General features: G+C 43.1%; 1 protein-coding gene across 1 annotated transcript; it reads right to left on the bottom strand.

Moving 5' to 3' along the window:
* Nucleotides 1-11,707: 11,707 nt before the first annotated feature.
* Nucleotides 11,708-13,992, bottom strand: LOC139445846 (caveolin-1-like). The gene is made up of 2 exons (XM_071227076.1): nt 13,945-13,992; nt 11,708-12,034 (listed from the first exon to the last, which is right to left on the bottom strand). Exons 1-2 carry the CDS (start codon nt 13,990-13,992, stop codon nt 11,708-11,710), a joined length of 375 nt encoding a protein of 124 aa, XP_071083177.1.
* Nucleotides 13,993-16,939: the final 2,947 nt, after the last annotated feature.

Here is a 16,939-nt window from a genome sequence, read left to right on the forward strand (position 1 = left end):
TCTTTCATAAAATATTAAAACATCAAACATACACCACCACTCCGAATTTGTGGTCCGTTACAGAATACTATCTTAATTATAACACAAGAAACCCGTGAATATACGGTTTAGAATTAGTCTTCAGCTGCCCAGGCTTGTTAGTGGCGCCTAACGAGATCTGGTGGTCAGGCTCGCTGACTTGGTATTCTTAATGTGTAGATCGATGCTCCTGATGTCAATCACTTGATTGTCTAGTCCAGACTCGATTATTTACAGACCGCCGTCATATAGCTGCCCATATTGCCGAGTGCGACGTTAAACAACAAACAAACAACGGAAGAAAGGTTAAACTGAAACAGAAGGCGCGAAAGATACTGAGATTTCATTATTTTCATTCTAAATTTTCGGAATTACGCGGATTCATACAGTTTGCATGTCGTTCTTTCGATTCATACCTCAGTATAATACATAGACAATCCTTAACATATCAGGCAATAACACGTAACTAAAACCCCGTCCATTGCCTCATCAACTCGGTGGTCCAGGAGTCTAGGGGTATAAGCGTCCGACCGGAGAGCGGAAGGTCCGGGGTTCGATCCCCGGCCGCGTCATACCAAAAGAAGTTAAAATTGATGCTTGTTGTTACCCTGCCCGCCGCTCGGCATTAAGGAGCTAAAACAAGGACTGGTAGGCTTGGAGTCAGTGTACAGTGTCTGAGTGGGCTATTAATTTTAAACTGCGGCACTGTATTTCTGTATAAAATCGGCATCAGTCCGGACTGGTGCAAGCACCCCCACACACACACGCGTGCATGCACGTCGTTATATAAGTGCAGTGATCTTGGAGGCGACGTCAAACCCATTTCACCTCACCAACTGCAACATCTGTTTTATCTTCATCATCTTCTACACAAATGGCGCACACGCACAATGCAGTATAACAAAGGCGTCGTACAGTCCCGTCTGGTTTCGCTGCTACGCAACAATTGAAAATCCATGAGAATATTCAAAATACATAAGGGAGTATCGAATATGTGGAAATATATTGAATCTTCATTCATTATAACAGTGTCCGATCGACGAACGGCAATACAGTTGAGGCAATATGCATAAATGTTGTCAAAGCGAGTCCGTCATGGCCTTGAGTTCGATGCCCATCACGTCTGGCTGCTAGCATTGGGTATGTAATGGACGCATGTCAGGGAGTAGAAGCACAATTTGTTTATTTCTTATGTTCAGAATTTAAGTGATTCAGTTTTTATCTTGAATTGTCAGTCCAAATAGCAATGACCTGTGAGAATTCGCTTCTTATTAAAAAATGTTTTGCTGGCATTAGCTTTTTGTAAGCTCCAGAAAAATTTCAAGGAACGTTTGAAATTTATTTGTTATGTCCGACTTTCACTACCGTTCTTTATCATTGATGTTTCCGTTCTATGTTAAGATTTACAGCTCAGTCTGACTTAGAAATATACTGTATATTTAATTCTGAATCAAAACAGAACATTTTAATTTTAATGTTTTCCTATAGAGAAGCAAAAGTATATAAATCCAGATGAAACAAAAATATCGATTTATCACATGCATTCATTAATTTGTAGTATTTAGTGCTACAAACCTACATATACCTTATCTGTGTGCAGAGAACAGTATATCAGCCCGGAAAGCATCATTAGAGATAGTTTCAATGGCTGTTTATGAGTATTTATGTTCAATAATTGATGTCCAACTCGGTTAGGCTGGATCGTGAGGTTTCCGTTTCCGTTTTGGGGACCCAAACAACGTCTAGCTACCGTCCCTGTGTCAGGTTTTAGAATTAGAATCATACTCGGCACATTCCTTTCACGTTTCGTAGCCGAAGTTTACGTGAATACGTGAACATAATAGAACATTAGTTTGTCTAACCTGTCACCTTAGCAACAGGTATGCATGGAATAATCAAACAATATTGTAAATCGTGGACGAATTCTTTACTCTCTGCAAAATCAGGCATTACATGTGAGACAGAAAATTGTAACTTGTAACTCATGATAACAACTGACATGCTTAAGTGTTAACAATACAATATTTTAAAATTCGTTAAAGTTGTTCAGCAATATATCTCATTCTTTGTGTATTTGTGATTGCAGTATTTTGCGTATTGTATGGTGTCATCCCATAGTTCACGTATCAATACGTATAGAAATACTTGAGTTACGAGACGTGTCAATTTGCGCTGTTTGTGCGTGAAATCCATTGTACCACGTGGTGTGGCTAACACGAGGATGTTGTAAAACTCGCTGGTATGCAATCAGATTTAGCAGCTTGTTCCGCGAGAGGCCGTGACGCTATTCTAGTGGTCACAAGGCAGGTTATTATTACTTTTTGAAAATAAATACAGAATCAAGCCATGAATTGATACAGTGGTAGACGTATCAGGTATCGTAACGTCAGGTGTAAATTCCCGATGTATCGATACATCGACACCGCTGGTCTCTTTAGTGAATTCACATTGAATTTTGCATTCATTTCATTTCAGTGATATGCTGCTCTGGTCCGGTTGTTGGAAGTAGTCGGTGTTAAAGTGGCTGAAACTATGGGGGAGATGGACGTCAATGCAGCTGCAGAGGTTCATACGAAAACATTTGGGAGGAAAACAGTCATTCTGATTTTGTTTTCTGTGATAATCACAACATGGCTATCTGTACACAAGAAACTAGAAGACATGGTTAATAAAACATTAAGAAATCAAGACATCTACCATGCAATGCGAGCACGATTTGATCACCTTAATTTCAACCTCCACCAAGTCTGCGGAACCGTCCCTCAAAACAAGGAGGATTTTGAAAGCATTTCTTTGACGAATGTGTCCAGATTTTCTACACCATGGCGAATTGATGAGCTTGTGTTTCATGAGGACAAATCACCCGTTCTTGTCAAAGGAAACATGCATTTCGCTGAAAATCAAAGCAGAGGCATTTTCTTTAGCTATCTCAAAGATTTCAATTTCTACAAACCAGTTTTGAACGCCGAGAATAGGAAAAGACTGATACAGACTCTAGAAGTGTTTGCGGACGTGTGTCGTAGGAACGGCATACGTCACTTCCTGTTTGGCGACACCTTGCTAGGTTTGTATCGGCACCAGGGATTCGTTCCATGGACAGGAAGTGCTCATGTTTATGTACACGAATCTGATTGGTTGAAATTACGTTCTTCTCTGATGGTCTTGCCTCATTTCAGCACTGCCGTGTTTGGGAACAAACCGTGGAAATTTTATTCCAAGGAATATCAAGCTAACCATTCAGATCCATTTCCATATTTGGATATTTCCTTCTTTAGAAAAGACGTGTCCCATATATGGTCAGTAAATCCTTCAGCAATGCCTTTGTTTCTGTATAAGAAAAGTGACGTCTTCCCATTGCAATGGAGACCTTTTGAACAGTTGTCTCTACCAGTTCCACGTAATATGGAATTCATACTCAAAGAATTTTACGGGAATGTGACTGATGACTGTCATTCTGACAACTTTCTTGTTGCCAGCTACGTCAGGAAGATCTCAAACTCGTTTGTCAACCTACCATGCAGGTTTCTGCATGCCGTCTACCCGTTTGTATTTCGTAAAACATCACGTGATACACTTACTGAAGTCTTAAAGGTAGGACACACTGTGCTGAGTTCAAGAACAGAAAAAATCCATATGCATAAAATAAAACATTAATATTCAACACGAAGTTTGTTTGTGACTTGGTCCATCACCACTGTATTTAGATGTTGTTATTCGTTCAGTGAGTGAGTGAAATTGATTTTACGCCGCTTTTAGCAATATTCCAGCAATTTCACGGCGGGGGACACCATAAATGGGCTTCACACATTGTACCCATGTCGGGAATCGAACCCGGGTCTTCGGCGTGACGAGCGAACGCTTATACCACTAGGCCACCCGACCGCCCCTGTGTTATTCGTTCAGGTGCTAGAGGGATACTTTTTACTCGGTGTGGTGAATGTTGTTTAATATCAAGCGCATATTAAGGCAACGTATTGATATTTGAGTCTTGGGGACCGCCTCATTGGTCTAGTGGTAGAGCGTCCACCCGGAGAGCGGAAGGTCCGGGGTTCGATCCCCGGCCGCGTCATACTTAAAGACGTTAAAAGATGGTACTTGTTGTTACCCTGTCTGGCGCTCGGCATTAAGGGGCTAAAACAAGGACTGGTCGGCTCGGAGTCAGTATACTGTGTCTGAGTGGTGAATTCGCGAAGTTAAACCCAATTTCACCTCACCTTTGAGTCTTGGTCAGGCACAGCAACGGTTAGAGTCAGTAAGGTCACCCGACCAATTCAGCTCCTATTTAGCAACCATTGGTACTGGACATTGAATACCCGGAATGCCTAATGTCTTTTCAAATAATATATGTCCAGGATATTCTGGAACCATTCTCTTTTCAAATCCCAGGATCTTGCTCTACACTGATGACATTCAATGTATGCTGAAAACAGGTGTATAGATATATAGGGCAAATGATAGTAGTAACACCTGCCGCCATCGAGGACACAAAAGACATAAACCTAAGCATTTGAAACTAGGCTATCGACAAGAAATCAATATCACATCGTTTGAAAATGAAATGATATGAAAATATCACTGTTTTGTTTTATACTTTAGTGTGAAAGACTGAGATTTGTAAGGTTCAGAAAAGTGATTTTCACAGCAGTGACAGAAAAGTGATATGCTCACTGACAATTACACTTTGCCGGAACTAGCGGTAAGGAAGAACCCGCAAGTGCGCCTGTATCACGCGGCAGTAGCCGGTCTTCGGAACGCTTACATGTCTTTGTTGACAATGGACATAATTTACATTCGGTTAAAGATTCTTCTTCCGGCAATTTGTTTGAAACTCGTCCTAAGCGATCGCGCCTCCCTGAATTAATTAATTCAGGTGTGAAATACAGTCTCAGCAGGAGGTAAATGAAATAAAATTAATTCAAGTATTTTGTAAAGTTTATTATTATTATTATTATTATTATTATTATTATTATTATTCTACATTGGCACTATCTCTTGTTTTCGTGCAGGTGTTGTGTACACAGATCAATGTCAAAGGTAGGGAGTATTAATTAAAAAACTCACTGTTAACAGTTAACTGTTATATAATAAATATATGATCTTTCATGTGTCACTCGTGAAAATATCTTTGTCTTCCGAGTCACGAGATGAGAGATACGCCATATTTCACAACCCCAGGTCCCTACAACCAGCACTGATCACCACCCCAAGCCCTCACAAGCAACATTCCGCACCACCCGAGGCCCCCAGCTCCAAACAAACAACGCTCCACACCACCCCAGGTCCCTACAACCAGCACTGATCACCACCCCAGGTCCTCACAACCAGCACTGATCACCACCTCAAGTCCTCACAACCAGCACTGAACACCATCCCAGGTCCTCACAACCAGCACTGATCACCACCCCAGGTCCTCACAACCAGCACTGATCACCACCTCAAGTCCTCACAACCAGCACTGATCACCATCCCAGGTCCTCACAACCAGCACTGATCACCACCCCAGGTCCTCACAACCAGCACTGATCACCACCTCAAGTCCTCACAACCAGCACTGAACACCACTCCAGGCCCTCACAACCAGCACTGAACACCACCCCAGGTCCTCACCACCAGCACTGAACACCACCCCAGGCCTTCACAACCAGCACTGAACACCACCCCAGGTCCTCACAACCAGCACTGATCACCACCCAAGGTCCTCACCACCAGCACTGAACACCACCCCAGGCCTTCACAACCAGCACTGAACACCACCCCAGGCCCTCACAACCAGCACTGAACACCACCCCAGGCCTTCACAACCAGCACTGATCACCACCTCAGGTCATCACAACCAGCACTCTTCACCACCTCAGGTCATCACAACCAGCACTCTTCACCACCTAAGGTCCCTACAACCAGCACTCCTCACCACCCCAGGTCCTTGCAACCAGCACTCCGCACCACCCCAGGTCCTTACAACCAGCACTGAACACCACCCCAGGCCCTCACAACCAGCACTGATCACCACCCCAGGTCCTCACAGCCAGCACTCATCACCACCCGAGGTCCTCACAACCAGCACTGATCACCACCCTAGACTCTCACAACCAGCACTGATCACCACCCAAGTTCCTCACAACCAGCACTGATCACCACCCCAGGTCCCCACAACCAGCACTCCTCACCAGCCCAGGTCTCCACAACCAGCACTCCTCCCCACCCCAGGTCCCCACAACCAGCACTCCGCACCACCCCAGGTCCTTACAACCAGCACTCCTCACCACCCCAGGCCCTCACAACCAGCACTGATCACCACCCCAGGTCCTCACAACCAGCACTCCGCACCACCCCAGGTCCTCACAACCAGCACTCCTCCCCACCCCAGGTCCTCACAGCCAGCACTGATCACCACCCCAGGTCCCCACAACCAGCACTCCTCACCAGCCCAGGTCTCCACAACCAGCACTGATCACCACCTCAAGTCCTCACAACCAGCACTGAACACCACCCCAGGTCCCCACAACCAGCACTCCTCACCAGCCCAGGTCTCCACAACCAGCACTGATCACCACCCCAGGTCCTCACAACCAGCACTGATCACAACCCCAGGTCCTCACCACCAGCACTGAACACCACCCCAGGCCTTCACAACCAGCACTGAACACCACCCCAGGCCCTCACAACCAGCACTGATCACCACCCAAGGTCCTCACCACCAGCACTGAACACTACCCCAGGCCTTCACAACCAGCACTGAACACCACCCCAGGCCCTCACAACCAGCACTGAACACCACCCCAGGCCTTCACAACCAGCACTGATCACCACCTCAGGTCATCACAACCAGCACTCTTCACCACCTCAGGTCATCACAACCAGCACTCTTCACCACCTAAGGTCCCTACAACCAGCACTCCTCATCACCCCAGGTCCTTGCAACCAGCACTCCGCACCACCCCAGGTCCTTACAACCAGCACTGAACACCACCCCAGGCCCTCACAACCAGCACTGATCACCACCCCAGGTCCTCACAGCCAGCACTCATCACCACCCGAGGTCCTCACGACCAGCACTGATCACCACCCCAGGCTCTCACAACCAGCACTGATCACCACCCAAGGTCCTCACAACCAGCACTGATCACCACCCCAGGTCCCCACAACCAGCACTCCTCACCAGCCCAGGTCTCCACAACCAGCACTCCTCCCCACCCCAGGTCCCCACAGCCAGCACTCCTCACCACCCCAGGTCCCCACAACCAGCACTCCGCACCACCCCAGGTCCTTAAAACCAGTACTCCTCACCACCCCAGGCCCTCACAACCAGCACTGATCACCACCCCAGGTCCTCACAACCAGCACTCATCACCACCCCAGGTCCTCACAACCAGCACTCCTCCCCACCCCAGGTCCTCACAGCCAGCACTGATCACCACCCCAGGTCCCCACAGCCAGCACTCCTCACCAGCCCAGGTCTCCACAACCAGCACTGATCACCACCCCAGGCCCTCACAACCAGCACTGAACACCACCCTAGGTCCTCACAACCAGCACTGATTCTACCCCAGGTCATCACAACCAGCACTGAACACCACCCCAGGGCCTCACAACCAGCACTCATCACCACCCCATGTCCTCCTCACAACCAGCACTCATCACCACCCCAGGTCCTCACAACCAGCACTGATCACCACCCAAGGTCCTCACAACCAGTACTTAACACCACCCCAGGTCCTCACAGCCAGCACTCATCACCACCCCAGGTCCCCACAACCATCATTCCTCGGCACCCCGGGCCCTCACAACCAGCACTCATCACCACCCCAGGACCCCTCAACCATCATTCCTCGGCACCCCAGGCCCTCACAACCATCATTCCTCGGCACCCTGGGCCCTCACAACCAGCACTCATCACCACCCCAGGCCCTCACAACCATCATTCCTCGGCACCCCGGGCCCTCACAACCAGCACTCATCACCACCCCAGGACCCCTCAACCATCATTCCTCGGCACCCCAGGCCCTCACAACCATCATTCCTCGGCACCCCGGGCCCTCACAACCAGCACTCATCACCACCCCAGGCCCTCACAACCATCATTCCTCGGCACCCCGGGCCCTCACAACCAGCACTCATCACCACCCCAGGACCCCACAACCATCATTCCTCGGCACCCCAGGCCCTCACAACCATCATTCCTCGGCACCCCAGTCCCTCACAACCAGCACTCATCACCACCCCAGGCCCTCACAACCATCATTCCTCGGCACCCCAGTCCCTCACAACCAGCACTCATCACCACCCCAGGTCCCCACAACCATCATTCCTCGGCACCCCAGGCCCACACAGTCAGCATAGTTTTAAATATATCTGTTTTTGTAGCTGTACATGGAAAATACGCAAGTATATTCAGTGTTGTTGCCCTGCTACTTCATGATATATTATCACCTTATTTTACTAGAAATATCCAAATACTAAGTAATCGCAACAATAACAGCAATACTTTTGATAATTAAGCTGGTTTTGCTAGCGAATCGAGATGTCAGGCACACAGACAGCCCTGACAGACAGCCCACGTGTTGAGGTGTAAGGGAGATAACTCTCTCAGCACTTAGTGCAGATGAGCGGACGTGTTTGACCCCAATCATTGATCAGACACCTGTTTGATGGTGCATAGAAAATTCCCGATAAACGACGAAATAAAAAAGAAAACCATAACCCATTTGAGTGTTGAGCCCGATAGATGCATTAGCGGTTAAGTCGAAGTACGTTCAGGGGATGACGGGTATGACATAACACATTTGTGGAGGTGTATGCCAGCAGAGACCATATAATCTATTATATGGTCTCTGATGCCAGTTTTAACATCATTTTAGTATCACTGCAATCAACGTCCAAGAAATTGAACATATATTTTGATATACATTTGCATGTATCCTCAATAGTTGTAGCTGTAAGAGTGGATGCAGGTGGGCTGAACAGATGTGCGATGTTGTCCACAGGGGCGTATAACGCTAAACATAGCAACAATAAATTGCCGTCACGCGGTTACAATATGCTTGTTTTCTGCATGTTTATAATGCCAACGACCCCGTACTCGTCAGTGAACCCGCCCACAAATAGCTGTGCACCAGCGTGTTTAAAATCTCGACTGACGCGCAGGTCAAGTACGGTTGTGACTGTAAATAGAATATGAGCAAGTATGGAATAAGGGCATGATTTTACAGTCTCTTTACCTTTCGGAAAATCCGAATCAGCCCCCCAAAACGTTAACATGAATGCAATGCCTCTTAATCCTTTTAATTAATTAATTAATTAATTAATTGATTATATATATATATATATATATATAACGTCATTCCTATCTCGACCCGCCCTGCTAACCTGTCAAGCACGAACTGGCATTTGAGTTATAAAAATGCTGTTTAAAGTCCACATAGAACAATACATATGGTGCGAAGTCCGTCTTTCATTTATGGAATCTTTCAGGATACGCCAGGTTTAATATATATATATAAGCAAGTGATTTCGTCAGGTGTCTTGTCGTGCTTGTCAAAACTCCTTTATCCACACAAATCTTTCGCCTTTCAACGGCTCTTCGGGTATATATATTAAAGCCGACGCATGGGTAAATTAATAGCATTTTTTAAATATACCACACATAAGTATACCGCTTATAAGTAATTATGACGATTGGTGTACCACAAATCATACACGCAAAGATGTTCAAACGATTTAATTCGACACATGTCCGATAGATGTCCATAAAAAGGAAGCGACTATATGTCAACATTAATTACAGATATTCTTAATGGAAAATTAATGTAATAAGTATCAGGGGTTTAAACAAACTAAATGGGTGACGTACATATATTCTGACTTATTTAACCTGTAAGTGACTGTATTATTTCCACACATTTCCTTCAGTGAAATGCCAACTATACCAAAGCTGTTGTATTTTATATCCAGCTTATAAATTAATGTTGAATTCAGCTACATGTCTTTACTTGAGTACAGACATAATCGAGACTTGACCAGGCCAAAAAAAACCCCCAAAACACGCGCTTGGGGATCGAAAGAACCACGGACCTTTGCTGGTCGAAAGAGGCGACCAAATGGGTCAGGTGGCTTGGTTCTGTGGCTTGTTAACTGCATGTCATCGTACCCCGACGAAGTGGCACGTTGCTGTCAAATATCGATCACTGGAATGTCTGGTGTCCAGAATTATTTATAGGCTCGAATCGTTGAGCTGGAATATTACTCAGGGCGGCGTTAAAAATCAATAAAAAATCGTCACGTATACTGAAAACGTCTTACTTTATCTATCACTTGGAAGGGGTTGTATCCATACAAACATATCGTGTTGCGTTGCTACAACAGCACGTGTCTCAACTCTCGTACCACTTAGGGTTTAACAGTTGTATTGCACCGACGACCTTGATCGTAAGTCTCGCCGACGTTGTCACATTCTCAGAGTAATCCCTGTCCCGTAGCTCGCCTAACGAACTAGACCTCTGAGACTTAGAGAGGGACACGAGCGTATTTTCAGCTTAAGTTAGGACGTCATTTCACAAACCTTTAGGGAGCCATTTTCAGCAGAAATATTTTCTGGAAACGATTTGGTAGAGCATTTTTTTTAAAGAGAGAAACTGACGAAAGTCAACTTTGTTGATTTATGGTATTTTAAGATTCTTGTGATTTCTAAGTTGTTGTAATTCGGTTGATCAGTGTCCTAAGCTGTCGCAGTTCGCTTGGTGTAGACCACAATCAGATCAACATCATTCGTTCGTGGAGCCCAATCCTAGATTCCTTCTCATTAAGATAGATTCTTGGGGTGCCATTCGCGTACAACTCGTGTCGTATCCGCTGTGTACATATCGCGTTGGGATGCGCTAAGTTCATATCGCGTCAGGATGCGCTAGGTTCAGATCGCGTCAGGATGCGTCAAGTTCATCTCGCGTCAGGATGCGCTAGGTTCATATCGCGTCAGGATGCGCTAGGTTCATATCGCGTCAGGATGCGTTAAGTTCATATCGCGTCAGGATGCGCTAGGTTCATATCGCGTCAGGATGCGCCAGGTTCATATCGTGTCAGGGTGTATAACCCGATATAGTTTCACGACGATATAGTTTCACTGAAAGCCTTTTTTTAGGCACATGGTATATCACAACAGCAACATCACATCACTGTGTGGGAAAGTTGGTACTACTTCATCCTTTTCATTTAAAATCATATATTTTTGCTTACTAAACGATACACCTTTTATTCGACACGTTATACAAACGTCAAACATCAGCTCCACATTATAAATAACTGCATACAAGAATATGATGCACAAACAGTTTATTAAAATGTGGACATCGGTTTAAAGACTCTCGACATTTACAGGATATTGTGTATGGAAACACAACCAGGCCACAAAATGTGATTATCAATAAAAATACAAACATGATTAGCAGTTTCATTAGACAAAACAAACACTGGAAGTATAAATATGTCCGTTTAACCAATTCTTGTCGCATTAGCTATAAAAGTGACAGCGCCACTAGGCCGCTGGTCCGAGACTAGTAAATAGTTGAAGGGACCAGTATATTGTTTTCGCAATGTAACAATGTGGCAAAAACTAATCTGGAATTAATTTTCAACAACTCGGGTGTAACTCATGGCGCATGCCTCTCCTTTAACTATAGTTGCCAAGGAAACCGTTTCATTTCTTCCCGAATGCATGGAACAGCATCCCACATGCCTCACAACATGGGTCCAGGGCGCAGTGCACACACATGCCGTATAGCTTCTTCAGGCAGCCACAGTTGAGCTCCAGTACCTTGAAGCAGGGCGTGATGATCCAGATGTGAATGAAAGAGATCTTGGCAAACTCACAGCCCCACTGCATAGCAATACAGATGCCACACAACAGTGTGAGGACCTTGTACAGACAGCCTTCACAGAAGTTGAAGCATGTGTAGGATGCGCTCCATACACAGTTGATGCTTTGAGCTCCCTCTGGCTCGGCCAAGACATCTTCAAACTCCACCTGAAGGATACGTATGATGTTTTAATTCAAAGACCGGGACCATTACATTCATTATTGTATTCAAAGTACTTTTTTCCATTCTTCCTGTTTCATATTACATGAAAAAACGAAATTTAAATGGATTGTTACAATTTTCTACCGACATTTAAAAAACACTCTCCTAGAAAAAAACCACTTTTCTATAAAAAAAAAACCCACACTTTTCTATAAAAAGACTTTTCTATGAAATGGTCGGTAATGAGTAAAATGAATTTGGGGAATACCACTACTGAATTAAAAATACTACAACAACCTCTTCCATACGTTCAGCGACTATATGCATGGGGAAAGCGCATGACGTAATTTAGAACATACTTTAGAATGTCTGAAACTACAGCCCCTGGTGTCGTTGAAAGGGTTAAAATGCATGTCTGAAAGCACTCTTACAATGAGTATCAACTCTTATTTTTTTTATGGAAGCGTTTTAGTGCCACCCATCTGAACAAGATATAATCTTCGTAGATGATTCTTACATCTACGTTGATGATAGTTTCATCTACGGAGATGATACTACTCACATATAAGGTAGAAGATACATGCATCTACGTATATATTATTACAATCTACGTAAGTATGATCTACCATCTATGGAAGCGTATTAGCGCCACAGTCTGAAAACAATTAAAATATATACTTTCATCTACGTATGTGATATTTTTAACGTACGTATCGTTACTCAGACAGTGATATTGTCTTGTGAAGTGGATATATTGGATGCTAGTTAATACAAACATGTATATTTGAAATTAAGGTAATTTTTTAATTACTGATAATTTTATTAAATGTTTGGGGGCATGTTGGTCGTTTATTTTCATATTTTAATAACATACTGAGATCATTTCAAACTGCAAAACTATCAGCGCTAAAATAAAAACACAAACTGCATAATTCCTTCATAGGGTGATGACGAGAAATGGTTTGATATAGATGTTTTTATAGTCTGAATGATCCAGCCCCTTCATATTAATCTTTCACCTCTTAAACCTAATTTCCGTAATTGAGAAATCATGAGAATCAACATTTTTTTAGCGAATATGTTGTGGTTGATACATAATTTCGCAAAAAGATTGAATTATGACCTGCAGAGTGTTTGTTTGTTTGTAGTTTGGAGAACATTTCGTGCTCTCCCCTCTTTGTTACGGTTACAAGAGTGAGTATGGTTTTACGCCGCTTTTAGCAATGTTCCAGCAATATCACGGCGGGGGCTTCACACATTGTACCCATGTCGTGAATCAGACCGGGGTCTTCTACGTGACGAGCGAACGCCATAACCACTAGGCTACCCGACCACCCCTACGGTTGTAAGAGGGTGCGGCGTGTCATTCTTCAGTAACTTCGATACATGGAAATGAAGATTGACATTATTTATTCTTTAGATAGTACCTCAATAAATATATGTCAAGGTAGAAAGTCAAACAAATTATTATCATTATTAATTAAGCAAGGGGTTATAGATACCCGGAACTAGCGTCGGTTACTCGAGAAAATATTGTTTCAAAAGTACGCTAATTAGAGAATAGATGATACTTTCTTCTATGAAGATTATAATATCATATACGTCGATGGAAGTATCGTCTACGTCAAAGTCAGTAGTGTGATCTATGTAGATGGAAGTATAATGTATTAGATGATATTTATTGAGACTGTGACTATAATACACGAAAGTGCGACATAGGAAAAAGTGCGACATTGTTTCTTCTAGGATTCAGTATATACTTGAGTAATATTATATTTAATATTCATTTAAATACAAATATCAAGTCTTTTTTAAATCTTTGAACCATTAAGGAACGGGTGGGGGACCTGCTCTACCATATTAGTTACATCCTTTAGCTAAGATTAAGTGTACACAATATTTGGCCTACAGTTACCTTTAAATGGTCGTTGATGTTATTTGGGTCTCTGTTCACTAGATCCATGGCTGAAGTTTTCGTTACTGCTTCCCGTCATAAATGAATAGATTCACTTCTCGAAGTCATATGTACAGGTATTTCAACACCTGTCACACATATTATGCCATGTCTGGCTAAACGAGTTCTGACAAGTCGAGCGATTAAGGCGGAACGATATCAATATTAACGATTTATTTGCGACAAAGTAATCCACATTGGTGGCATTTTGTGGACAGGATAAGTTACTAATCAATATATTATCAAGTTCGATCATGAGCTGGACGGTAGAGGTGAGGTGAGGTGAAATTGGGTTTAACATCGCGTCCAAGATTATTGCACTTATATATTGTTAAAACGTGTTTCTTAACGTCTCCACGCCCCCAAATATATACTTCCTAGAATGTAGCTATCGTTGAGGTGTACGTTTACAATACCGTGGTGTTGCATTCGAACGCATCATCTTAACAATGCAAAATCACATCATGCATGAATAGCACGTGATGGACCAATAGGTGAAGTGAAATGGGGTTAAATGTCGCGTCCAAGATGATTGCACTTTTATAGCGACGTGCATGTCCTTGTTTAGACCCTAAATGCCGAGCGCCTTGATTATGACTTTGGGCTTGCCTCCCGTATCCGGGCTGACATGCCGTGATATAACTGGAAAACCGTTCAACCAATCACTCACCCACTCACTCACACGTACATTCTAATCGATGAATATATAATGTATAATAAATTCTTTCAGATTCTTTTAAGCCAGTGGACTATATTTTAAGGGTGCATTTTAGGACACGTTTTGGGCTGTATATGCGCTGCGTCACATTAATGACGTGGGCACGGGTTCTCGTCACGATCTGTTTAGATTGAACGGTTACGTTAGCGGAGGTTAAACTTGCGATTTTTCTTAAATGTACCTGCATTCTGAAATATGTTCCTTTGTATGAAATTTAAATCGCACGAACAAAATGTAAAAGTCCTGCACCTTTAATACACTTCAAGGAAATATATAACAAATGATTGGATAGCTGGTTACCTATGGTGTTGCCCCTCAACTCAGGGTAGTAACGCTTGATCTCGCGGACCCGCGAGATATCGATTACACATACGTACAACACACACGGCAGTGACTGTCAAGTAAAATAGACTAACATATAAATACACTGCGATAACCACTGCCAAGGACAGATAACAAATTGGACAGGAAATTTGACAACACTATGTTGTCAACGTGAGTTTCCACCCATGTTGCAACATTCAAGTCATAAAAAACAATTTAAACAAATCCCGGGTCAGCAATGTACTCGTGTCACTGCGTTGGTGTGTGTTTCCATTGATGTTGCAACACTCAAGTCATCAAATCAATTTAAACAAATCTCACTTTGTAATTACTTAAATACAGTTCAAAGCAGGGTTCAACCTAAAGCACTTGCCTGTGTCTACAACACGGCGTTAATATAATTCTACTCAAAGTTTTCTAAGGATCAAGTTTGCATCTACAGGAAATCGGCAATGTTGTTACTGAAGAGTGGAACAATCTTCTCTTGGCAACTATCCAGAGTGAGTGAGTATTGTTTTACGCCGCTTTTAGCAATATTCCTACAACATCACGGCGGGGGACACCAGAAGTAGACTTAACACATTGTACCCATGTGGGAAATCGAACACGTGTTTTCTGCGTGACGAGCGAATGCTTTAACCACAAGGCTACCCCACCGCCCCTGCAACTATGCAGACACTTATTGGGAGCAGGAGACGGCGGAGCCAGGCTGTGATCACATCATGTGGATCGCATACGCGCTTCTGTGAGTTGTTTTTTTGGACAATGTATTTTATTTTCGTGATTTTTTGACGTTTCAGTTTTTGTCAGATACTTTCATTTTGACGGGTGATCTGACTGATTATTAGTCAGATGTTGTGTTGTCAGATGTTGAGTTGTTTTTATGGACAATGTATTTTATTTTCGTGTTTTTTTGTCGTTTCAGTTTTTGTCAGATACTTTCATTTTGCCGGGTGATCTGACTGATTATTAGTCAGATGTTGTGTTGTCAGATGTTGAGTTGTTTTTATGGACAACGTATTTTATTTTCGTGATTTTTTGTCGTTTCAGTTTTTGTCAGATACTTTCATTTTGCCGGGTGATCTGACTGATTATTAGTCAGATGTTGTTTGTTGGTATTGTGTGGTACACGACAACGGACTTTTGTTCATTAAACATGTCTTCATGCTATATTGTGGATATATCAATCTTTATTTCAAGTAGTGAAAAGGCCATAGGCCTATAGTACATATATACATACAGTAGCAATGGGTGCAATAGGAATTACATATATCGTAACTAAATATCACATCTATAATGCAGAGGATCTGATGTTCATTGCATGGTATATATACTTTGAAAGATATTTTGTGACTGTTTCATTTTGAGATGACATGGGGATATAAAATTTGTCTATTCTAGGATTCAGATAAAAATATTCTGATATTTGCATGCAATGGACTAGCAAAAAATGCTTTCATCTTCTATCTCTTGGCAAGTACAATATGTACACAATCTGTTTTCCCTTGATATCGCTAAATGTCTACCTTTTTCTATTGGATGGTCATGAAAACTACATCTGTAGTCTTTGGCTATTTCTAAAGATGCACACAATTTGACGTATTACCTTTAAATGTGGCGATCCTTAGCAAACTTTGATTAGTATAAACCATGTTCTGTGCTGAACACTTCAATTGTTTGTTTACATTTGTGGGTTGTTGGTGATGGCTGCTAGCAGTAACGTCGATCTTTCCCTCCTGTCTAACCTTTCGTCATATTGAGAAACAGTAACATATTAAAAGTATTATAACTTAAATGTTTCATCTCTTGAACATTGTTATTACAATAGTCGGATTCAAAATTGTATTTTCTCAGTTTAATCCCACCAGAAATGGAGAGTAAACCATTACCAAGAAAACCATTATAAAAGCAGGC

The sequence above is a fragment of the Haliotis cracherodii genome, unplaced genomic scaffold, assembly GCF_022045235.1.
Source record: "Haliotis cracherodii isolate W230 unplaced genomic scaffold, xgHalCrac1.p SCAF_6, whole genome shotgun sequence".
Lineage (NCBI taxonomy): Eukaryota > Metazoa > Mollusca > Gastropoda > Lepetellida > Haliotidae > Haliotis > Haliotis cracherodii.